The 26,447-nt window shown below is 41.5% G+C and overlaps 1 protein-coding gene and 1 long non-coding RNA gene across 2 annotated transcripts in view; one reads left to right on the forward strand and one right to left on the reverse strand.

The window, feature by feature from the left end:
• Positions 1-2,063: 2,063 nt before the first annotated feature.
• On the reverse strand, positions 2,064-3,356 carry LOC137167605 (uncharacterized). Its single transcript, XR_010924140.1, has 2 exons — positions 3,285-3,356; positions 2,064-3,146 (listed from the first exon to the last, which is right to left on the reverse strand). It is a non-coding gene; the product is annotated as an uncharacterized lncRNA (long non-coding RNA).
• The window catches only part of MYO10 (myosin X), a 235,838-nt gene continuing 212,355 nt past the window's right edge, over positions 2,965-26,447 (forward strand). Inside the window, exon 1 of the mRNA XM_067569804.1 lies at positions 2,965-3,405. Within this exon, the coding sequence (XP_067425905.1) occupies positions 3,385-3,405 (21 nt within the window). The 5' untranslated portion in view covers positions 2,965-3,384. The remainder of the gene's footprint in view (positions 3,406-26,447) is intronic.

Below are 26,447 nucleotides of genomic sequence, written 5' to 3' on the forward strand. Positions count from 1 at the left end.
AGGTTCCTGGTGTGTGAGGTTCACAATAAGAAAAAAGTTACTCCTTGCCATCCACAGATAAAAATACACTCTTGGCCACAGCTGCAACTTGACTATCTAAAAACATCTAGTTGGAGGCTGTACTTTATTTCGTGGCCTTGGTCACCTCACCTAGGTCAAGGTTCCGTCATACGATAGGGATCAGGCTCTCATGGCTTCTGTTATAATGGTGAAGGGGAGCAACCTGGCAATCAGCTGAAGACATCATGACAATTTTTGTTGCTGGACTGAGGTCTCTAGTTTATCCCCAAACAATAGCCGGAACACAGCGATTCAGAAGATGTGCTGCTTATGGACCAAGTTTGAATGCATGCAGGTGACAGCCAGTTTCAGAAGTAGTCACAGGAGCTGGAATGGCTAGTGGAGAGAAATGCAGTGACTGGCAGAAGCAGAGAAGTCACAGATAGTGCTGTCAGTCACATGGTGACATCACAGGGTTGGAGCTGCAGCCTAGATTCCTCTTCTTTTCCACCCTTCTCTATTATGATCATTGCCTATACTAAATCGTTGTCGTCTGTCTGTCCTGCTGTTCACGTTGCTACGTGTTTTTGCCTACCCTTTCACAAACTGCTCTGTAGGTATAGTACTGCAGCCAGAGGCTCGTTTAGTTGAAAACACTCATTTGAGGGAAGCGTACAATATAGAGATGTTTCCCCCTGGCCGTATTCTGTGTTCCTAAGGTTGTTCCTCCTGGTGCTGTGTGCTGCAGGTATGTAGACATTCCCTTCATCCTTTTATGAGTTGGGGAGCACAGCTATTAGAAGGGGGTTAGTACCTCTTTGCTCACTCTTGTAAGGGGTTTCTTTTCTTCTGTACCTTCAACAGAGAAGATGAAGCCCAGCCTATTTTCAGACACAGATAACTTCATGTAAACTAAACAGTGTACGCAGCTATCAGTATAAAGATCCCATTGCCTCACATATAGGATTTTTTTACATGTTTGATCCTACCTTTCACCTGTATCTCCTGCTGCGTTACCACTTTCATTTTAGATTTAAATCTTCCTTTGTCACCCTCACCCCTGCCAGAATTTTTCACTTTTTATTTCTATGTATTATGACCCCCAAAATGTGAAACTACATGTGAAGATGAAAGGTAACTTTATACATTTGTGTTGAAGAAAATATCCCATGTTATTTCAAGCTTGCTCCACTAGCAGTGTTTGTTGTGCACCTTACAGCTGAGTCTTTGTCACCTGAAAATGCCAGTGTTGCACATGTGGGTGTTGCTACACTGCGACCAAGGCTGCTGATTTCCAAGGATCCTGCCTGTATTACTCACCTACCCAAAAATCCCAAAGAAGCCAATGGGGTTCTGGGTGTGAAAGGAATGCATGATCAAACACTACATTTTCTTTATCTATTTCATTAACTCGTTTTTGTGCAGTCCTTCCTGAAACATAAATGCATCAGGCCATCTTTTCCTAGACATATTCTTAGAGGGCCTGATTCTCCCTGCCCTTACACCTTGTGTAATGATTTAGACAGCACAAAGCAGGTGTAAAATGATCCTAAATCAAAAGGGTAGCATTCTACATTCACTATGTGCAGATGAAAAAATGGCTGTACAAGATGCAGGAGAATTAAGCCTAGAATACTCTAAAATGATGGACTCCCACCTTGAAATAAGACTATGCCTGTAAAATACTGACTACTATAGTATATTTTTATAAGGTGAGCTGAGGTGTTTTGATGAAGAAGATGCTGTATACAAAATTCCTACAGACTTTAATGAGAGTTTGGTGTGTCAGAAAGACTGCAGGCTGTATATTCGTTAAAACAAGCATAAATCTGCTCTCCTAGACGTTGTTTGATGACAATGCTTCACATGGTTTTGCGTTTCAAAATAAACAGAACATTCTGTGATAGGAACTAGCAGTGTAAGCAAGGCCTAGTATTGATGTCTTAAAGGTGTGTGTTTGTTTGCATTTGTGTTCACATTTTAAAAAGGCTTTTTATACCTCAGGGAGTCAGCGGTGGGATTTGAAGTAAAGTGTCCTTTAATGGTAATTCAACTTCCGAGTGATAGGAATTCACTAACCAGACCAAAATGTATTTTATTTTTGCCTCATCCTTGGCTCACTGAGGCACAAAAACAGGAATAAAAATAATTTAAGAAACCCCCACCCCCCAGCCTGCCTGCACAACGCACAATCCAGACAGGAGTGATTTTCCTTTATTTGCATTATTAAGTCCACACGAGCCCAAATAGTGCAAAGTAAACTGCTTGGGACAGAGACTAGCTTCATTCCTGTGTCCTGGGCGGCACTAAGCAGATCGCTGGTGCTTAATAAACAGGGATGTTCATGAATCATTTATTGTACGCGGCTCCCATGACCGGGCTGGGCTCTTGCGTCTCTCATCGGCTAATTTAGTTGGGGGTTGCCTCAGGGAGCCACCGATGGGGGTGCCACTGAAGTGAGATCAGGTATCCGCAACCACGTTGCGGAGCAAAGAAGTGATCCCGATGCCTGCCTTTCCCCAGGCCGCTGTGATCCTGCTCAGGCTCCTGAGCGCTTAGAGCCCCGTATTAGAGACTAGTGGGAGGCTCTACGCGCGGCTCCTTTGCTCTCGGGATCAACATCCGCACCCGCTCTTTGTTGTGTGGGGGCCTGAGCGGCTCCTAGGTGAGCAGGGCAGAGCGAGCGCGCGGCGGCCGCCGCAAGCAGAGGAGGGCTCGCGCCGGGTTGCGGATTCCAAAGAGGCGCTGGGCTGGGATTGGCGGCGCCTCGCCTGCGGGGCGGGGACTGCCCGCGCCGAGCCCTCCCGGGGGACTCTCCTGCGAGCTAGTGACCCGAGAGGGCCTGCGCTGGCTGCTGCTGCTGCTGCTCGGAGTCGGCAGCCAGTGGTGGAGCGCGCGTGTCTCGCGCTCTCTCTCTCTCTGCAAGTCCTTGCAGGAGCTGCACGCCCGGCCCCAGCACCCGTCGCTTGCGGCACTTACGCGGAGCAGAGTCAGGCACGTGCTTCTCGGCGGCTGCATCCTCTCCGCCCTCCTCCTCCTCCTCGATTCTTTTTGAATTTATATTTACCAAGACCTTGCAGCCCCCCGCTCCAAGCGAAGGCAGCAATGTGCCACCAAGGTTCCTGGGGCAGCCACTTGCCACAGATCTGAGGCCACCGGGGGGAGAAAGAGACAAAGGATCCAGTCTGAATGAACGTGCTGCTGACTGGGGGGGAGAGACGAGGGAGTCCAGAGAGGGGGCAAAAGTGATGGCACCAATGCGGGGGATGTGAAAACCGACATACCTCACTCTTGCTGGGAATAATCGCCCTGGCCACCCATGGTTTACTGCGCGCAGCCCTTCTGCTAGCCTGACTTCCTCAAGTTGTATTCCCCTCTCCAGCAATGGATAACTTCTTCGCTGAGGTGAGTACGAGGCAGGGGGGCTGAGGGAGTGGGGAGGCGTTCTCTGCTGTACAGATCAGCTCTAGCTAAAAAGCAGGTTTATGGGATCTGTTCCTCCCCCCACCCCTCTGTATTGCTTTGTTACAGGACACCCTCCCCCCTTGCCAGAAAAAAAGGCGAACTGCTCTTCCAGCTACTATTCCTCTGGCTGAAAGTTTTCTGCCTGTAGCTTGGTGTAAGCATATTCTTTTTGCAGCTCTGTCAGGTGGTGACAGTTAGGAGATTAGCAGAAGAAAGTGAGGTTTTGGGGTTTTATCGGTTTTTTTTTTTTTTTTTTTTTTTTAACATATATCATTGAAACTCCCGTGGCAAAAAAACAAAAAACCCTTCATGACAAGAGGGAGAAACTTTAAAAATAAGAGTCTGGGCAGGTCTGCAGCGTGATTGCCTCTTTCGCCACGTTGTGCTGTAGGTGAGTCTCCTTTTGTGTACCGAGGGTGTCAAACATGCGGCCCGCCTGCCGGGTCCGGTCCGCGAACCTCTGTGGTGCGGCCCGCGATCCCTTTACTCCCTTTCTCGGTGGCGGTGAAGGCGTCTGGAGCTGCCGCCGAAAGGAAGGACGCTTCGAGTTTTCTCGAGGCTATATACGGCCCACTTTAAGTCCATTTCATCTTAATGTGGCCCGCCGCTGAAAATTAGTTTGACACCCCTGTTTGACACTGTAGACTCTCGGCTGTCTGTTTCACACTGCACGCTGTATTAGTCAGGAAATCATGGGGCTGTTGGCCCATTGACTGCATCTGTGAGCTAAATGCCAGAAGAAAAGTGCCGGCTTTGCAAGATCATCCTTGTGCAGAAACTGCGCTAAAACTTTAAACAAGGACATGGCTAAATGCCTGGTTTCTCACGGAGAGGTCTGGTATTTCCTTTCAAAAACTTCTTGGCTTCCTGTGAGAGGGGTACACTAGTGACTGCAGGGGTTCGTGCACTTCATTGCCAGAACACAAGGAGAGGGGGGCAAGGAGAAAAGAGAAGGATTTATTCCTCTTCTGTTTCCCCTGTTGACTTCCAATATCCAAGTCATAACATTGTCCAGACATTGCTTTTTTGTAGTTTGGGATAACTGCAAACGATGCAGTTTTAAGATTACTTGTAATCCTGATTTAGGTCAGCTCATGGTTGATACTAATTATGCTCTGACTAAAATTCATTTAAGAACACTTAACATTTTAGGAGGACTTTAATGCCCGAGTTGCAGAGGTGCTGAGAACTTACAGCTTTACACACAGATTTACACACATGTTCATCTCTGCTCTGCTAGTAGTACCATTCAGATCAGTGGGACTGCTCCCTGCATAAAGTTAAGCTGGTGTGAAAGTCTTTACCGGATTGGGGCCCAAGTGTGTTACTGATTATCAACCACTTTGTCTTCAGTTTCACATTCACAAGTATTTAGAGCGGGAAGTCAACAGAGTAGGTAAGTTGGCTACTTACAGAATAGGTTTGGTTGCTGTGTCCTTGTCTGACTCAACAGATTTCAGTATTCTTGAACAGTACTTCTGCAGGTAATTTTGTATTCAGAGGAAGGTGGTATGTGACAATTCTCCCCGCTTTTTCTTTTGTTGAACGTTTTACTTTCAGCATACTCAAGGGATACCCACAAATATTCTACTTTTGTACTTTTGACACAAAGAGAAAAATTAAATATATCTGAGGATAACAAGCAATACGAAACAATACAGCTTTGACCATCAGAATATCTTGTGGATGCTGAGTAAATGCTGGTAATTGAGGTTTTGGGTAACTGAGGACTTCCTCAGTATAATACCTATTGAGGGATATACTCCTGTTTTGGATAACTGGGATGGTACTAATAGAGAATGAGGGAAGCTGTTGTGTGTGATTAAAACAGGACCAGGTATCCGGAGGTCTGGTTTCTATTCCTAACCTGGCCACCAATTTACTGTGAGACCTTTGGGAAATCATTCTGCTTCTCTGTGGCTCAGCTTTTCTCCTCCATAAATTGGACAATCCTTTCCTACCTTGCAGGGGTATTTCATGTCTATACAATGCATTGTGACCTCAGAAGAAAGGTGCTATAGAAGCACGAAGTAGTATCATTGTGAATGGTAAAACACCGTGTCATCTGAAGTGAAAAGCAAACAGGATGCATTTTAATATGGCTAAATGTAAATGTATACCTCTAGGAACAAAGAAAGTAAGCTATGCCTACAGAATGGGGGACTCTATCCTGGGAAGCAGATGGGGAAACAGAGTCAGAGAGAAGTTGTCACTTACTTACCTAAAGGTATAAGGGAGTCTCTGACATTGCTGGAAATAGAAACTGAATTCTCTGGCCTTGTCTACACTAGAAAGTTGCACCACTTTAGCTATACCAGTATAGTATGGATGTACTGTAGTTATATTGATGATTTATTCTGGTATAGTTATTCCAGTAAGGGAAGTGGAATAACTATACTGGTATAAGCACATCTGCACTAGGACTTCTGCCAGTAAAACTATTCCAGGAGAAAAATCACACCACTAACCGAAATAGTTATGCCAATAAAACTTCAGGTGTAGGCTGGGTCTGTTTTCTAGTTTAGCCCCAAGACTATCCTGTACCCTCCTGATATAACTTTCAAGTTTCTGGTGCTACTGCCTTTCCCACACACACACACACACACACACACAAAAAAAAGAAAAGAAAAGTAAAGCTGATCTGTTTACCAGAATTGTAATTAGTCAGATAAAAGAAGGTCTTGTAGGGCGCTGCATACAAGACACCTTCATCTGTCAGGTAACAACAGTTCTGTCATGTGCCAAAAGAGGGAAATATTGCAAGAAATGTGAGTGGTAAATCCTAAAGTAATGTTGGATTTTTCTAAAGAGAATAGTTCCTCATTTTTCAAAAGCTTATTTTGCATTAAGAGCAAAGCTCTCTGTAACATGTGTTAGCATAGCCTCAGCAAATTATCATGACAAATCACCAGCCCTGACACAAAATATACTTGTTCACCCTACCATGATGATGAAGAAAAGAACTAATGGTATTTACTTGTCCATTATCTGAAATTACTTGCCCCAGGCGATTGATCGAGTAAAATTTTGCCGGGCTGCATTAGCATTTCAACATATATTTATGTTAATTTGTGGTTGCTAAATGTGCCTTTGATCTCTTTTAAGAGCCTTTTCAACGTGTTGATGTTACTTTCAAAGATCAGTAAATGTAGCACTTTGGTTTTAATCTATATCCAAAGTCCCACCCATAAATATAAACATTTTTCTTTCCTTGAACTGATGAATATGTACATTATGTCTTGAGCTCAATACATAGTAAAGTAGAAACACATTAAGTGCCTGATCCAGCAGTCACTGAGGTTCAATAGAAGTCATTTGATTCAGCCGTTAGTTGGCTGAACTTGATTGAAGCAAACATCCTGTAACTGATACCTTTGAGAATTTAATTATTATTTGTGTCCCATTATATTAATGTCCCCTTGTACCATGTGAGAGAAAGGAGTTGTGTGAGAAAAATGTGTAACAGGCCCAATTCTGCTCTCTTAAGAGCAGCATAGGTCAGGAGTAACCCATTGAAATCAATGGAGTTAAAAAACTGGTATGAGAACAGAATATATATTACCTTATTTCTTTAAAAAAAATAAATATTATGAGACACCTCATGATACCTGCATATTACTAAAGAAGCCCCTGTTTGTGTTCTCAGGATATTGCGGACCAGATTATTCACAACTTTCTTTGCTGCAGAACTGTTCTAGGCTAGCAAACAGGCATTACGGGAATAACATACCCATTGTTGTTTGAACTATTCTTTTCATAAGTGCCTAGATAATGATAGGTGCTAATTGTAACCAGTTCTTAATACATTTGGTTACTCACTGGAGTGAACACATCAAGCAATTGCCTAATTGTATTAATGCATGTGTGTGCGTGTGCGTTACAGGAAAGAAAACATTCTTGTTGGCACTTGTCTGTTTTAAACAAGATCTGGAATCCTGACAGTGAGTACAGGGAAGTTCATGCCACTCAGCTAACATACTCACTTCAAACTGATTTTTAGAAGTGAAAAAGCTGAAGGCATTAAACTCACAATTGAGTTTCTGTTTCCTTACCCCCTACCTTCATTAGGCAGTGCTGTAACAAGGTCTTGTGTCTGGCCTTCTATAGAAGCCTTTTCTTTTTTCCAGGGGTTTATAACTCAGCCGTTTAAAAATTGCTTCAGGCAGAAAATTAGTCTAGAAGGTCTCAGTCCAAGAACTTTTCCCCCCCTCCCTTTTTAAAATCCAGTTAAAGTTACACTTTAAATAGTTACTTGCTTAGACTTCTGTAATTAAAAATTGATTTTGATTTTAAAATACTTTTTCAGGCTGGTGGTTAACCTGGATTAAGACCTTTGGTTATTTGATAAAAATAGATCAGTGAGGTTACTAACTTTCACTGACTGTATACATAATAATATTTTCATATTCTTTTAAAAATGGTCTAAAAACGTACTAAGGATCTGTGATGAGCAAATCTATATTTTTATCATTTTAATTCTTAATAGAGCCATTATAAGAATAAGACACCCCAAATATTTCCCACATATATTGCTAACTGGTTAAACAGACTGGCTCAAAACGAGACATTTTCATCTTTTAGCTGAGAACTGTATCTTGGGATTTCAGTGGGAATTTTGCCCAAATAAGGACAGTGGGCTAAACGTGGAGAGGAAGGAACACAACCAAAAACTATGTGCTCACAGAGTGGAGGAATTGTGTGCAAACAGCACCATCTCCTTTACTTCTGTAACTTGCAGGAGGCCACATTATAGGTTCAACTTCTGCAGGGTAGGTCAGGAGAAAGTTGCTCACTGTAATATCTATCCCCCTCTGACCCCATGAGGATGTTGCAATATAAAACTTGTAAGACTGACACCCACACTCCTTCACCTAGTTTGAGACCCCTCTTTGGGTGCAGCTGAGGTTCCTGAGGGAACCATGCTATCATGAACATCAAGGGTGCTTAGAGAATGGCCTCCCCTTTCTCATGGTAGTTGCATGGGATTCCCTCAGGCTCACCAGAACTCTCTGTGCTCTTGCTGTGTTTTTAGTGGCCTTGTGTGGCCACATTCCCTTGACCTCTTGTGCGCTGGGCAGGCAAATACTGGCATACACACACAAGAGACTGGTGAGTAGGAGACTGAGGCCTTGTCTACACTAGAACTTATGCTGGCAAAACTTTTGTCACTCGGGGTGTGGAACCCTCTTTCCCCTCCCCCCCTCTGCCCCGAGTGACATAAGTTTTGCCAGCATGAACACTAGTGTGAGCAGCAGTATGTTGGCGGGAGACGTTCTCTCACCGACATAGCAACCGCTGCTCGTTTAGGTGGTTTTATTATGCTGGCGGGAGAGCTGTCTCTCATCGATATGATGTGGCTACACAAGCGCTCTTACAGTGGCACAGCTGTACTGATACAGCGGCACTGCTGTAAGTTTTAAGTGTAGACTAGCCCTGAGAAACATCACATGCATCAGGATGGATTTCCCTGATAAAGCCAAGTGGTTCCAAACATATCATGTTTCCTTGAATGAAAAACAAAATGTCTTAAGTCAAGTAGGTCCAGATCTGCAACATGTACACACAGCCATTGAGTTCAGTGGGACTTAAGAATACAGAAAAGCTACCCAATTGCTTTTATACATAAAACTCTTTAAAAAGATAGAGCTGAGGGACTGTTTTTCCTAATTCTTGCAACTCCTGTGCCAATTGTGGCTCTACCCTGTGCTCGGATGATGGATAGGGTCTAAAGGCACTGCAGCCATGTGAGTGGGAGAATGTTCCCTTGTGCAGGAGCAGCGTAGGGCTCCTATATGCAGTGCTACCTACACCCCTTTGTTGACTTCGGCACAGAGGAATAGAGGAGGGAATTTCCCGTGTGGCACAGCATAGAATGTGTCTGTGTGTTTAATTAAAAGCATGTTATGCTAGGTTACCTGTCGTTTTACAGCTGTAGTTCTTAGCCCCAGGTTAGAACAGAAAATAGTTCCAGGATATTCTGTATCGGTCCCCTCTGATTTATCCACAAAGAAAAGGAGGATGGTCACAATTCCCCTGGCTCTGTTTGTGACATCCTTCCCAGATTGAGAGCCCATGCATTTAACCAAACACCTGCATCTGACTTCTAACAGATAGTCTGTCTACTTGAACATTACCATGAGTATATTCTATTTATTAAACAATTTATAATATTTTACATGCATGTGTAGATCTAATGCCTTTCATTCCAGATGATCACCCACCATTTCACAAATTACATACATACAACTAAAATGCAGCCACCACTAGGCTGGAGTGCAGCAGTCAACGGATGCAAAGGATGCTGTAAAACAGCATGAGACTGTCCTTTTAAAGTTATAAGGAAGGCAAGTATATAACTATAGAAGCCTTGCCAGAATCCCCAGTTTATTAGTTAGAGTCTCTCAATCAGAATTCTAGGTCAGTGTTTCTCAACCTTTTAAGTAGCAAGTTCCCCCTGACTTCTGAAAATTTTAATAAGTACCCCAACACTCCATTTTCCATGGGATTTTATATTTACAGACTAATGTGAGCCATATGTTGGAAGAAGGGCTGAATCTATAAGGCCGTGATATGACAGATGTCAGATCTAGTGTGGGTAGGGTTACCACCTTTACACCAGAGGTGCCCAACTCAAGTATGTACCTGGGCTAGAGGTGATGGCCAAAGCTAGGAGGCTTTGAGCGGCATGCCAATGCTGGGGAATATAAAGCGCCGCGCCAAAAGTTATGCCATAGATTTGAGAGGAGGAAGGGGTGAGAGAGAGAGACAGGAAAAGAGGGTAACTGGTGAAATCTGGGGCTGTCATAGATGTCAATTTCACTGCTCGGCTACAGCAGTGAATTTGACAAGTTTTCTAGGCACTGGGCTTTGAGTCAGGGAGGGAGGCTGCCACCCAATCCAAGCTGGGGCAGAGGAGGCTTCTGCGCCAGCTGGGACCCATGGATGTGGGCAGGCGGCTGCTGCCTGTCTTCAAGCCAGGACGCTTGAGGCTGTCCCTCAACTTGGAGCCGGGGCATGGGTGGCTGCACCCAGCTGCGAGGACAGCTCACAAGACGCAGGGGGCTGCCACCGGGCTCCCACTTGGGAGCTGGGACCCGGCGAGAAGCGGGAGGCTGCCGTCCGCTTCCCCCAGAAGCTGGCGGCTGCCGCCTGTGTCCCAGCTGGGAGCTGCGACTGGGCGGGAAGCAGGGGGGCTGCCACCTGCCTTCCCCAGAAGCTGGGGTCTGCCACACACCTCCCATCTGGGAGCTGGGGCCGGATGGGAAGTGGGCTGCTGCTGCCTGGCTTCCCCAGAAGTCAGTAGCTGCCACCTGCCTCCTTTTCACTCTGTTTTTCCCCAGGTTACTCCCTGCCTGTGTCTCGTGTACCCCCAGGGATACACGTATTACAGGTTGAGAAACTATATTCTAGGGGACCTAAAAAGACACCATACACTTAAAATCAGATTTTGTGTCTGATTATTTTTTTAACCTATGCTGGTTGTAACACCTGAGTGAAAGGGATTACAGATTTTTTGTTAATTTTATGCCTTTGTCAGCAGCTTCTGTATAAACTGTTTCATTGTAGTCCACTTCCCTTGTTTATATAGATTTTCACTTGGCAATATTGGTGAGAGAACAAAAAAAAAGGCAGGTGTGTAAAACCACAAAGAATGGTAAAGAGATTTGGGGGCTGGTGAAGAAACTGAGACTACCCTGGAATTATTTTTTTTTAAATTGTCTAGATTTCCGATTTTCTTTTTCCCTGTAATAAAATTGGGAATGCTTTGTGTTTGCGAACCTTTTGGCTGGGGCATTATTATTGGAGCTTTAAGAATCTCCTCCACCCTTAACATCATGCATTGTGTCAACCATCTTCCTGACTATGGAGGGCTAGATGCCATTAATGATACGAGGTGGTACCATTGTACAAGAAGCTGAATGTACAGCCTGTGTAGTGTTTCTAGCACCTATTTGACTAGCATCAAGAAGTCCAAACTCAAGTCTCTAGCTCAGATCCTCCATGTGACTTTAAATTACGTTGTTGTTACACAGCTGGGTCACTGGTTCTTTTACACTCCCTCCTTTACAAAGGATGGGACGCATCAAATGGTATGTCTGCTCTGCAGCCGGAAGTGAGATTTGCAGCTCCTATATATGTACCTGCGCTATCGTTAATCTAGCTAGCTGACTAACAATAGTAGTGATGATGCAGCAGTGTAGGTTTGAGCATGGTCTCTTCAAGCCCTCCCAGCCCCCTGGATATGCACTGGCATTGCTAGCCTGTGCTGAAGTCTGCTGCTGTGTTTTTGCTGCTATTTTTAGTGACCTAGGTAGATTAAATCTAGTTTGGGTATGTTGCACAACTGCACAACAGACTGGTTGCAAGTGTAGACATAGACAAGTGCCAGTTGCAAGCCTCCTTTATGTGATTGTTGAATCTGCTTTACAGGCTGAGGAGTGGAGGTTACATCTGAAAATATAGCAATCCTGTAGCTATTTTTCAAAATGAAAGTGTCCTGCAAGTGGGCCAAATATATGTATTGCTCTTTCCATCCAGAAATAACCTTAAGGGCTGAAAAGATTTACTATGGAGATACTAAGTGAGGTGCAACGTGTACAAGAGGCCACCCTTATAAGGCAACTTCATTATTTAAAAAAAAAAGAGGCTAGTAATTTAACAAAATAAGTCGTCTGTATAGTTTGACCAGTGAAATGTGGCTTATGATTATTTTATTATCCATTGAAAATGTAATCCAACACATCAGTTAGAGAGTGTGAGTTTCAGTACCGATCTGTTTGGGGAAACAGCTCACAGGTCTGTTTTACTGTATACCACACTAGCAGAAATCACTTGAAAACAGTGTGGTTTAATATATTTAGCTGACAACCTAACCACGTGTACAATAGCAATGTGTGTCACTAACCGGTTCTATGGGCTTACAGTGGATTTGCTGCCCCATTATGGCACAGATGATGGGTTGGGACATCTCATCAATAATTACAATGTTAAGTAGGTCAGTCCTTCAAAATTATATACTGCAGTTGTAATATTCTTGCTGAATCTTAGGTTTATGCTTGGTAAAAGCCTATTAGTTTTTCATGAAGCTCTTAAATTATTTAGCTTTAAAAGTTGTTTTTTCCACGCAAACTGAGAGTTCTGGACCTCAGTATAAACTACTGTATTTCCATGGAACGAACAAACAAACAGTTCCAGTCCTTGGTAAGTGTATTTGTTTAAAATATGTGGCTAGAAATGCCTATTCCTAGGCAGATGTTGATATAATATAGTGTAAAAAGAATCTACAATGTATTAGAAACTAACATTCCATATTTGTTCAACTTCGTTTTGTAGAATTCTGTGGAAAGGTTCGAATGGCTGGGAACACTCAGCAGATAAAACCAGCCATAAGGGCTGTACTTTCCTTAGTGAATCATAGTCCCTGCTTGTGGTCTGAGCAGAGACATGGTTCTGGATGGAGTCCTGGTGAAAGGGGCAGGAGCTGAGGAAGTCTTTATGAATCAACAGAGTGTCGGGGAAAAAATAATACCACTCTTCAACTTCTAAATGTAGCCAATACTGCATATGTACTTACAGTCTCTTGTAAAGTATTCAAGGCGTGTAGTCTTCCCAGACAGATCACAATTTCAAGTTCCAAGGAAAGGGTCATGGTTAGGATGTTATAATTTCTATTGATTTTTCTTTTATTTCCTCATTATCCTGGATTTTGCCAGTAAAGAGGCAATAAGCAGGATGGCTAGGCACAATGACAGCTGTTTTCATGGAGCTAACATCCATTTGTTTTTTGTTTGTTCTAATTTTTGGCTTAGTGAAATATAGTTAAGATTTACGCTGGGAATGCCTGAAGTAGCAGAATAAAGGTATGTTAATAATGGATGAGAACACTTAAGTACAACTCCATTTCAGACAACCCCTCCATTAAAACAAGTTTACAACATTTTCATTATTGTGGAAAAGCTACTAAATAACTTCTGCACTCTGCAGTTTAAGGATGTGACCTTTTGAAGTTTGGGAGTAAAATGAGAACTGATATTGTGATATAGGGCTAGAAGATAGTTTAAGTACTGGTATAAGTACATCCATGCTTAAGAAGTATTAAAATGCTGAGTGGTCTGTAATAAACCAGGATATTATCCACATTTTGGGAAGGTGGGGAGGGGAACGACAAAACTTCTATCTAGTCTTCAGCTTTTCTAAAGATACCATTTAAAGGTAGCATAGTGTCTAGGGACAGGATTACTGTAATGTGATTGGCTTCATCATAAATTCAAAGGTGCAGATTTTTAACAGTGAGGATAATTAACCATTGAAACAATTTACCAAGCATTGTGGTGGATTCTCTGTCATTGGCAATTTTAAAATCAAGATTGGATGTTTTTCTAAAAGATATAATCTAGTTGAAACAGGAATTAATTCAGGGAAATCCTATGGCCTGAGTTATACAAGAGGTCACACAATTGTCCTTTCTGGCATTATAATCTATGAGTCATTTGTATTCAGGACATGTCCCTCAAAGTTGGAGAAATCTGAATTATTTATTGTTGATTTTTATCTAAGATTTACTTAAATTGGGAAAGGAAAATGGAGGAAAGAGGTTGCCAGTTCAAATCAAGACCAAGCTGATGTTATCTGTGTTTATCTATCTAAATCATAAGTATTACTATAAGATGGCTCTCCAATGGGGTTGGTGATCACAGCTCAGTTTCCCTTGGTCAGGTTTCCATGTCACACAAATCACCACATTTGACTGGCTTATTAGCATCCTCCTCAGAGAACTGAGTGGGTAGGGACACTGAATTATCCTACATTCAGCCTCCTATTATTTCAGCAAACCGTATAAATTAGAGAGTTCTCCATTGTCACTAATGCTTTGGCTGAATAACTGTCATACAAATTCTGTTTAAGGAGGAAAAATATTGATTATCACTTGATCCTGACAGTTAAAGGCTTGGGCACCCTGTCTGGACTTGCTGTTTGAAAGAATAAAAAAATTAGTGAATTTAGGGCCTGCTCACAGCACACAAATACAGTGAATATGCTGACTCGGAGCCTAAATTTGGGAAGCCCAGTGTCTCATAACACCGTCGACTCCTCTGCAGAATTAATGATGCCCTGCCAAGTGGTGGACTTTACCGATGCTCTGTGCCATCCGGCAGTCTGCCATATCTCAAACTTTATTAGAGTTTAGGGATATATTCCTCCTAATAAAAAACTTGTTTGCATATTTTCAAATATCGCTTCTAGCTAAACTAAACTTCTTTAGAGGGATATTCTGCCTGCTTCAAAGGGATCTTCATCCAATGGAGATTCTTTCATTAGCGTTTTCCCCAAATAAGCACATTATAGTTCACACCAGTATAAGGAGTTCTTCCAGTCACAGATGGGTTCAGGTGGGTACGTAAATTGCAGCACAGTATTTTATAAGTGAAAGTATTAAATTTTTGTGTGCGTGCGTGCGCCTGTCCGTCTGTCCCTCCTCCACCCAATGGAAGGAAAAGGGAAGCAGGAGGGAGAGGAACTTGGCAGCAAACCCCAGGAGCCTAAGTGTAAGATTGTTCATTATCCACATGATCCCAGCAAAGGGCTGTGTTCACAATAGGGATCACCTTTTTTAAGCTAATAACTCAGGAAATATTAAGCTCACTTGCATGGAATCCAAATGCTCTCTTTTTTTATCTTCTCTTGGAAAACCATCCACCCTCATAATAGCACAACACTAAGATTAAGACCAAAACTTTCAAAAGTGACCCTCATTTTGGTGCCGTAGGTGCCTGCTTAGAGACAGCTAGGGTTTGATTTAGAGAAGTGCAAGTACCTGCATCAATCACTGACTTTAACTGAAGTAGTGAGTGCTCAGCTCTTCTGAAAATCAGAATCAACCCAGAATGTGTATCCCATCTTCCATATTCCCATAACTTCTTGTTGGAGGCTGAAGGCATCATCATTTAGAGAATGCCCAGTCCAAGTTTTTAACATTCTGGTATCCAGATTCAGAAGTGTCAAGTATATTATCGGACTCGATTAAAAACATTTCTATTATCTATCTTCCAACTTCCACGTTTTTGTATTGTATGTTATGTGCACATTCCTGCTCCCATTGAAGTCAATAACAAAATTCCTATTGACTTCAGTGGAAACAGAATCAAACCTTACAATTGTGTTGAGGGAGATCAGTCTTTTCCCTTTTTTTTTTTTTTTTTTTTTTAAATAAGAGTCTTCTTATACATTTAATTGTTATACTTCAGAAGAATATTTAGTCCCATTTTGTAACTATTAATTGGTTAGCATAACATTAAAATGTATCTACTCAGATGAAGTTAAATTCCTTATTTAAGATAGGATGTGTTTTTTTCTTCTTAAATTGTTCCTGGGCGGGGCGAGGGGTGTGGGGAATCAAGTAATTGTTTTATGTATCGCTCTCTCTCTAGTTAATGGAAACAAACTGGACTGGGGGAGGAATAATTGCAATTTGACCAGTTTTCCTTCACTGGGTAATATAACGAATAGCATATCTTGGCACGGGATATTTATGTACTCCAGAAAAAGCCAAGTTTGCAAGATTGTGGAGTTCAGGTCAGGACAAGAAGTGGTAGATTCTCTAGTTCAAACTTCTAGTCTTGTTGTTTTTTGTTTCTTTTTACTTAATATAGATTATAGTTTAGTGATAGGTTTCATTTTTACCTATTCATTATAGTTTTTTGATGATATGCATGAGGAATAGTTTGCTTGCTGTGTTTTGAGATGTAGAACACATTTATTAATTTTTTTTTCATAGAGAAGACCAGTGTGACTTTTATGGCAAAGCTGGCATTTCCTGTTTCTTTTCAAAGTGTATACCAGGAAGAATGTCTGATGAAGTGAGCTCTTTGTTGTTTAAAGTCTGAGAATCATATTCTGCCATGTGATACTTAATAGCCTGTTTTCAAGAATAAATAAGTCAAGGGACTGTTTGTCTATGCTGCATAGTATAATTTGTGCAGCTGTCTTCTTTTTCTTGAATTTTTCTGTTTCTAATATTTTACACTGCAAATCTGAAAATTTATAACAGATGGCAGGCAGTTCTTTGGGGTAAGGAGGCTTGGGGAATGTGGAGGTTGTGTTTTTATCTTATTTTATTAAGTTATACAGCAGTTGCAAAAAAGAATGGTTTTATTTTTCTTTTATTTTACATTGGGCCAAATTCTAATCTCAGATGTGTATCCTCATTATGCTGGAACAGCCACAAAATCTGTCTTGCTCACTCCAGTCCTTAGTCCCACACAAAGTCCCTCAGTTATCTGGGCCTGCTCGTTGGGCTCTGGTATGAGGAGTGCAATGTATCTATTTATTTTTGAGCTGATGCTTACCATGCTGCTGCACATGTATAATTGGGCTGCCTCCCCTTCATAATATAAACTTTAAGGCAGAGGCACCATCAGTGCCTGGTGCAAGCACAGAAGGTTAAATCCAATTAAATGTGACATTCCTAGCATTCTTGCTAGCTTTCGGGATGCTCTTGTTAAAGGCATGAGCCTTAGTTGTCTGAGGGCTAGTCTACACTAGAGAGTTTTGTCGACAAAAGCTGACTTTTGTCAACAAAACAGTGGAGGCATACAGACTAAAATGCTCCTACCACTGATGTAACTCCCTTGCTATGTTGACATAATAAAACCACTTCAACAAGAGGGGTAGGGCTTATGTCGGCTTAGTTAGAGTGATGCATTGTCAATGTAGACACCTTACAGCGGTAGTGGGGCTGTCATTCTTGTCAATTTCAAATTGACAAGAAAGCCCAAGCCCAGGCTGTTGCCAGCCCATGCAGCTGGTTCCTGCTGCCGACTGGGAGCGGGGCGAAAACCCTGCTGCAAGCATGGGTTGCTGTATCCTGGCTTACGGCTGCAAGTCGGGACGGGAGAAGCTGTGGGCAGCTCCTCCGTCCACTCCCTACAAGGAGCCGGCAGTCATGTCAATTTTATGGCTCAGCAGGAAGCAAGCGTAAGCTCCCAGTGGGGAACTGGGGATGGGAGAAGCCCGGGCATGGCTCCTGGTGGGGGACAGGAAGGAGGGCAACCAATGGGGCTCCCGGCAGGTCTCTCAGCTCCCCACACTGCCTCTTAGGTCGGTGGAAGTGCTCCTGGTGAGGACGCACTCCACCGACCCAAAGAGGGTAGTGTGGACATCAGCCACCGCAGTAATTAATGCGGTGGCTGTAAGTTGACATATCTTATGTCGACTTATTTTTTGAGTATAGACAAGGCCTTAGCTACTGCCTCTTGGAGAGGAAGATTTACTACAGCAATAGAAGGTCCCTTTATCACTGTAGGAAATGTCTACACTACAGCGATGTAGCAATAGCTGTGCCGCAATAACGTTTCTAATGTAGACCTACCCTAAGTGATCAATCTTTTCTGACCCGCCTATCTTTGAGTTGTGTTTAGTAAACAATGTGCTCATCCTTTATTCTATACAAGTTACTTCCCTGCTCCTACTAAGAAGAAAATTATTTTCTTAGACCAGGCCCCTGCAGCATGTCTGGTAAAGACGCTCTGTGCCAACGAGAGAGAGCTCTCCCATTGGCATTAAAAAACCACCTCCACAAATGGCAGAAGCTGGGCTGGCGGAAGAGGCTCTCTCCCGCCAGCATAGTGCTGTGCACACAAAGGCTTATGTCCGTGTAACTTATGTCGCTCAGAGGGGTGATTTATTATTCACCCCTCTGAGTGACATAAGTTATGCCGATATAGGCTGCAGTGTAGACATAGAGTTGTTGTTTGACAGTAGCCAAGATGGTAGTGCCCACAAGCTCAGAGAGACGAGGTCAGGCTGCTACATAGACATACCCATTTGAAATCCCATCCATTCTGTCAATCCCTGAAAGAACCTTGGCTAAAATCCCTATTGAGATCAATTGGAGTCTTGCAACTGAAATCCAGGGTTTCACTCTTTTGAAAAGCCAGTGGGCTAGATCGCATGGTTTTACTGACTTTTTATCAATGAGAACACAGTTTTGAGGGACTTTGCTCCTGAGCAGAGGGTACTTATTTTGAAGAATAGAGTTATGGCTAAGGAAACTAATTTTATCAGGTCTGTTTGTTTTATAGCTAGGTTTTCTTGTCCGCAGTGATCATGAAAATGTTTCATAACACTTCTGCCAGGGTTAGGGATGTTCAGCTCTTCTTGTAGTGTAGATAGGCCCTTATAATCACATTAGAAACATGCCTCTTACCTGCTAATTAAAAAACAAATCAAAATACCTTTTGTCTTTGCAAATCCACTTAAGGGAATGATTTTGTGTCACTGATCTGAGAACAATCTGGTGTTTTCATAGCAGTAGTTTATATGAATGTGTGGTATTACAGGGGCTACGAGTGGGAACAATAATTTTTTGTTCTAAGAGGGAATTGATGACTGGCTTGATACCCTCTTCTGCTTCCTTAGAAATGGGATACTGTGGGATGCAAGGGAGAGGCTTTGTAGCATCTAAAGTGACCCGAACAGGCTCCGCACTTAACATGTAGCCTACTTCGTTCGAATGGGTTAGGGTTAGGGTTAGTTCCAGTTCCAGAACTGATTGGAGGTTGCATTTTATGTTGATATGACAACATAATCTTTCATAATGATGCTGTTTCAACACCACTTATTCTTTACCAAATACTTACTACATACAGTAGGCTGCAGGACTTTTCGTAGATGATATAGTTACAAGATGGAAAAAGAAAAGAGGGCAAAGTGTAACACACAAAAATGCTGAAGCATGACTGTTTTGCTTTAGAGATGATGTGATGGTAGATCTGTAAGGCAGTAAATTGATGTAATGATCAGAAGCTTGAGAATCAATGTTTTAAACCTTAAAGGATATGTGAGGTGGCAGAGAATGAGAACTGTTTCTGTTTTATTAAAACAAAACAGAACTTTAACCTTATTGAAATACATTTTTAGAATGTCAGTCCTAATGTGGGCATAATTATTTCACACTTGTTGCAATACAATAACAGGAAATTAATTTAAACTATCCCTATGCCTGCCACTCCCACCATTATAATTGGACTGTTTTAAATCTCTGCAAATGCGGTACTAAACATGATGTTACTAAGGCTGGTTCACATTGACCATGCGATTCGGCGACAGTCGACGGGAATTACGCAAACTACGCATAGTAGTTTGTGTAACTGACGTCGACTGCTCTGCTTCTCTTCTGTGCGCTGTTCTTTTCCCGTCGGCTCAGCGCTACGCTACTTGAGGGGGTGGACTTACTCAGTCGACTTCCTGATCAATTGAGCGGGTCTCACTGACCGCTCAATCGATCAAGAAAGATCGATCTGGCAGCGGCGATTTTGCCGCCGTCAGTCTGAACATAGCCTAAGAGTTTTCTTTAGGTCACTGCTTTGCCCTGCTTTGCATTACAAATGGTAATGATAACCACCTCACACTTTGGAGTAATGTCCTTGTACTTTGCAGATGCTTTATTCTGTTTTTCCATTTTTGGTTTTAAAGTCTGAATAAATAATTCAATACAGTTGGGGAAGTGTCCCTGATTTTTGGGAGAAAGCATACCACAATGAGTCTGTTCAGGAATTTTACAATAAAAATTTTGAATTCTTTTTATACTTCTTTTCCTTCAAATTTTCTCACTTCTTTTAGCTTAGAGTTTAATCCCTCTGGAAAAAAGTTAGCATTTCTTTTTTAGTTTGTGTGGCAATATACTAGGAAGCATGCTGATAGCTCCGAAACCATTCCAAACAAAACTAACGGAAAAAATCTGAATAGCTGAAGGCTGAAATTCAGTTTTGAGGAGGTGGTTCATTAAGGAGAAAAAGTATGTCTGGAAACAGTAACCGTTGGTAGCTATGAATAGAGTGGTTACTTCATTTGGATGCTTGGATTTATAAAAGAGTATGGTGTTTTGGGATTTTCATCTGTGCCATGTGGTAAAGACAGAGGTACAACATGGCATGCAATGTCCTAGATTGCCCTAGAATAACTGCATTAGTTTCATTCTGTGCTAAATTTATGTTCAGTGTTTTCTACTTTATGAACATATAAATCAAAAAATTTTCTATAGAAGAGGTTGCATAAAAATTAGATATGCAAGTGACCTAAACCTGAAAACCCTTCCCCCCACCTCCTTTTGCTAATTTATGAGCTCTTCAGGGCCACATCTATTTTGGTATCAGTGTGTTCACTGCTGTGTGGGACTGTAGCATCTAAATTGGTCTAAATTCAGGTCTGTTCTTTAGGATCCTCTTGTATTCAGAGCAACTGGTGTGTTGGTGATGTTGTACATTGGTCTTTCTAGGGACAGAAATTTGTTTGTGTCCTCTTGGTTTGTGTGTTTAGAGTGCACCCCTTGTTCCATTTCCCAAGGGTTTGCAGTGGCACTAAAATTTAAGGGGAAGAGAACAGCTTTCATGATATTGAAAAAAGCAATGTGAAATTAAATTGAGGCCCAGAATTCTGTGCTCTTTAGAGATTTGGACTAGTGATTTCTGCCTGACAGGACACCTACTAAAATACTTTAAGTTTTGTTTTGTTGGGTTCAGTGTGCAAGCACAGGCTGGTGTTGGAAGCCTGTGATATATAGGCGGTCACCCTAGATGATCTGGTGGTCCCTTCTGACCTTAAACCCTATGATTCTGTGACTTAATTTACGGTGCTGAAATATTACCAAACAAGTAAGATCAGCATTTAAGCAAGGAGTTTAGGGCATGTTCCTACTGCTCCCATTTAAGTTAATAGCAAAACTCCCTTTAACTTCACTCGTGCAAAATTGGGGGGGCCTTAATCCTCAAAGCTGAATTTCTCTGAGTTTGCTAGACCTTTAATTTTCCTTTGAACATAGCTTTTATGTTTTAATATCCATCATACAGTATCTGCATGTGCTTGTCTGTGTGGATTTGTTTATTCTAAACAAACCTGATTGAACATCCATAGTAAGCAAAAAGTAGTTTATAAGGATACTGTCTAGCACCTATGTTAAATTTTAAAAAGTTGTTTGGTGTTGGAATGTCCTACTCAGTTTTCTGCTCTAACATGAAGAAGCAGTAAACACTCCCTCTCCAGAGAGCCTGCTACTGACTTGCAGCAAACTAACAAACTCTATTCCCAGAATTATGAACCTTCCAGTTATCAGAGGCATTCTAGTTCTCAAAAAGTACATAAACAAAAGGAAGCCAGCACAGCATCTTCTCAAAACATGGGGAGAGGAAAAGTGTTTGTTGAGTCGGGGTGGGGGTAGAGGGGAAGAGGGAGACGAAATATGTTAGAGATTTGAACCAAAAATATCTGAGATGGTTATCAGTAATGGCTAACCAAAACAAACAGTAAAGTAACAGACAATGTGGTGGGCACTATGGTCAAAATATTCAGACTTGGATACCTAGATTAGAAGTAAAGTTCCTGAAATTTGGACGCCTAATTTTTCTGAGGTTCTGAGCACCTACAGTAGCTGTTTGAAATCATTTTTATTTAGGTACCTACATAAGAATGGCCATATTGGGTCAGACCAATAGTTCATTTAGCTCAATATCCTGTCTTCCAACAGTGGCCAATGCCAAGTGCTTCAGAGGGAATGAATAGAACAGATAATCATCAAGTGATCCATTCCGTTTGCCATTTCCAGCCTTTGGCAAACAGCAATCCCTGCCTAGGCTGGCTAATTGTCATTGATGCACTTATCCTCCATGAACTTACTTAGTTCTTTTTTGAACCCAGTTATAGTCTTGGCCTTCACAATATCCTCTGGCAAGGAGTTCCATGGGTTGACTGTGTGTTTTGTGAAGAAATACTTCTTTTTTTTTTTTTTTTTTTTCATTTTAAACCTGCTGCCTATTAATTTCATTTGGTGACCCCTAGTTTTTGTGTTATGAGAAGGAGTAAATAACACTTCCTTATTTACTTCCTCCACACCAGTCATGATTTTATAGACCTCTATCATATCCCCCCTTTGTTGTCTCTTTTCCTATCTGAAAGGTCCCAGTTTATTAATCTCTTCTTATATGGAAGATGTTCCATACCCCTAATCATTTTTGTTACCCTTTTCTGTTCCTTTTCCAATTCCAATACATCGTTTTTGAGATGGAGCAACCAGATCTGCGCTCAGAATTCAAGATGTAGGTGTACCATGGATTTATAAAGAGGCAATATAATATTTTCTGTCTTATTATCTATCCCTTTCCTAATGATTCCCAACATTCTGTTAGCTTTTTTTGATCGCCGCTGCATATTGAGTGGATGTTTTCAGAGAACGACCCACAATGACTCCAAGAGTGGTAACAGCTAATTTAGACCCCCCCACCCATCGTTTTATATGTATAGTTGGGATTACATTTTCCAATCTGCATTATTTTGCATTTATCAACATAGAATTTCATTTGCCATGTTGTTGCACATTCACCCAGTTTTGTGAGATCACTTTGTAACTCTTCACAGTCTGCTTTGGACTTAACTTTCTTGAGTAGTTTTGTATCACCTGCAAATTTTGCCACCTCATTGTTTACTCCTGTCACTGCAATAGTATGGCATTAGAACAGCTCTGAACTGCACTGGCTCCTCAAGGAGAGGCAAGGGCTGAGGTAACTCCCCAGACTTGCTCTGTCACCAAGAAAGGAACAGGGCAAATAGCTCACATGGTATAGATGCCAGCTCTTGATCAGATTCAATGATTGTTGCTGAAGCAGTGATTTGCTTCATTTTCTCTACATGTTTATACTATATTACCATGATAGCACAGGTAATCTCACTATGGAAGTGAGAAGCAGCTAACACACATGTAAGTCTTTGAGAACTTAGTTTGTAATTTGATAATGGTGTGAAATGGGTTCCACTCTCGTGTATACTCCTTTGTTTTTCCTTTCACATGGAGTACTTATGTGAGCTCTGTTCCATGATATCCTAAAGAAATAGAACAGGAAGTCTGTATCACAATTGGGTCTCTGTTCTCATTACATAGACACAGCTTTGTTAACAAGTGACTGTTCTAATGCTTCTACAGCTTTTCAAACCATGTGTGTGTCTTTGATGCACTGATGTACATATTGACTTTAGAGCTGCTCTTGTGGCAAATACATTACCCTGGAGCATTGAGATGTCCTCATAAATCAGGAACTAAATTTCCCATCTCCTTACCTATCCAGTGAAACAGTGGAGGCTGTGGTGTGAGGGGGAGGACAGCATACGCATAGTGAGTTCATTGCTGAGATGCTGAATGTTTATTTAAAAGTTCGTACGAAAATCTCTTTGGCTACCTGTTCATCTGTTTTTAAGGGCCACCTGTGTTATAAAGAGATGATTTGATACTAGACTTCTGTAGATTTGGGAGCAAGACAATAGCGTTACAATATGGAAGCATTCTATTTAGAAAACTTGTTAAATGAACATATTGGTAGCAATACAGACTGCTGTGAGAAAGACTTCATTTTCAGAAAAACTTCTATTTTTATTCTCTACATTTAGTAGGAATTAGGCCCAACAGGGTGGGAGCAGCCTTTCTTGAGGCAGGGTTTTGGACAGTCCTTTCCTCCTCTGTCCCTTTCCTGATTGAGGAATGAAACTGCACCAGTGTCAGATAGAACAAATCATATGTTCCAGGCACAAGATAGTGCCATAATGGCATTTGAGAGGGGAGAAAGGTACAAATCTTTATTTAGGAGAGAGATTGTTGAGAAAATAGGTAGTCTCTCAAGGGGAACTAGGCATTGCCCCTGCCATATAACATAATGAACAAAAACATATAAATGATGAGACATACAATACAGTGTAATCTAAAGGAAACAAGTGAGTTAGGCAAGATCTTCAAATGTTAAACCTTGGTCAGGATGTATCACTGTGTGTAGTTGTGTACAAATCACACAACCACACACTCAACTTGTGGAACTCATTGCCAGGGAATGTTGTGAAGGCCAAAAGTATTAACTGAGTTTAAAAAAGAATTAGATAAGTCCAGGGAGGATAGCGCGTCAATGGCCATTAGCCAAGATGGTCAAGAAGGCAACGCCGTGCACTGGGGTCCCTAAACCTCTGACTGCCGGAAGCTGTGCCTGGGCAACGGGGATGGATCACTGGACAAATCGCCCTGTTCTGTTCACTCACTCTGAAGCATATGGCGCTGGCCACTGTTGGCTAGATGGACCATTGGTCAGATCTAGTATAGATGTTCTTACGTAGCTTGTACAACCATACAATATCATACCCAGACATTTGGCTGAAGAAAAGAGGGTATAAACTTACCTGCAGTAGACATGATTCATAGCAAATGAATGTAATCGCATGCATGCTCTCTGTCTCTCACACTCACACACACTGTTTTTATCTAAAAATAATTTTATCTGAGAGAAAAGAGCTGCGTAGTGTACTGATGATTGAAAATATAAGCTAAAATTTTCAAATTTGGGTGCCCAAAATTAGGCATTTAAATTATTATTTACAGTAAGCATCTAAATAAGTGACCTAATTTAAATGTGCTGAGCTGTCACAGCTCATTGTAAATTAAGCTGCAGCTGCTCACCATCTCTGAAGATTGTGGTATTTGTTTAATATAGATGTCCAAATATGCATTCAGGTGCCTAAATCTAGGCATCCATGTTTGAACATTTTGGCTATAGGACTTAATCTTGCAATCCTTATGCAGGCATTATTCCCATTACCTGCATTAATTCCCAGTTTAATTCCCAATAAGAGCTGGAGGTTTAAGCATAGAGCATTAAAAACAAACAAAGAAAAAACGTGTGTGGGTAGGTCTGTAAGCGTAAATGTATGTAAATAAATTGTGTCTGTATAAACACAGTAAACAACATTTTGTTTTATAAGGGCTTTCTTCAATACACAGCTATGCAGAAGGCCAGGCAGTGAGTGTTCAAAATCAATTATGCAGCTAATGTGGCAATTTAATAATAGAAACAAAGCTGACTGTTTAGGTGAACTAGTTAATGTTTGTGCAGTGCTTAGCAGATAAAAGCACTTCTAATAATATAAATTCATTTACTACATTTATTTAAAACAAAAACAAGGAAGCATTTGGACTGATCAGAAACTATAAGGAAGTGTTGCAATATATAACCTATGTCAAAGAGGAAAGATTATCATGTTGTGATTAAGGCACTTAAATGAGATGTGACAGATCTAGGTCTAGTTACTGACTTTGCCAACGACTTCTGGTGTGATCTTGGGCAAGTAATTTAATCTCTGCCCCTTGATTTCCCCATCCATAAAATGGGGATAACAGTTCTTCCTTTCCCCAATTTTTGTTTGTATATCTTCTCTATATAGATTGTAAGCTTTTCAAGACAGGTGCTGTCACTTCACACTTACTCTGTGTTTCCACAGCGCCTACTACAATAATGTCCTGATTCTGATTGGGCCTCCTACATGCTGCTGCAATACAGCAAATAATACTGATCATGGCTAAGTCTTTTTTGCAAACAGAACTACTGCTGTTACTTGCTGCAGTAGCAATAGCTTTGACAGAATTCCAACATGGCTGGCGCATGCTGTTCTCCAGTGAACATGGTCCTGAATATAGAATGTTCACTATTGCAAATATATTTAGCTCTTTTATAAACATTGATCCTTCTTCCATCTAAGTCAGTGGAAAAACTCCAATTGACTTCTGTAGTGCAGAATTAGGTCCATAATCCTTGCGATATAAAATGATGGTAGTATGCATGAAGGAAAAGAATAGATCAAGGAACACTGTCAAACTCTCAAAATTTACTTCCTTATGGAAAGGGAAAATTTCATTCATCTCTGGTTAGATGACATGCTGCATGGGATTTTAAGGTATGTTTATTTTTTGGGGGGCAAAACAAGCTGTCATTGTGCCTTTAAATTATTTTTAGAGGTGTTTTTAGGAAGCAAATCAGTTACTTTTACAATCATGTTTGAAATGGCCAATGTTTTTGACTAGCAGTTAAGACAGGTTAATATGGATTTGGCAACAGATGAGCATGGAGCTAATGAAAACTTTATCTGTGATAAAGTGTAAGCAAGTTTTGATAGTTCCTGCTGTT

The sequence above is a fragment of the Emydura macquarii genome, unplaced genomic scaffold, assembly GCF_026122565.2.
Source record: "Emydura macquarii macquarii isolate MOO-44397 ecotype Brisbane River unplaced genomic scaffold, CSIRO-AGI_Emac_v2 contig_320, whole genome shotgun sequence".
In the NCBI taxonomy this organism is placed as follows: domain Eukaryota; kingdom Metazoa; phylum Chordata; order Testudines; family Chelidae; genus Emydura; species Emydura macquarii.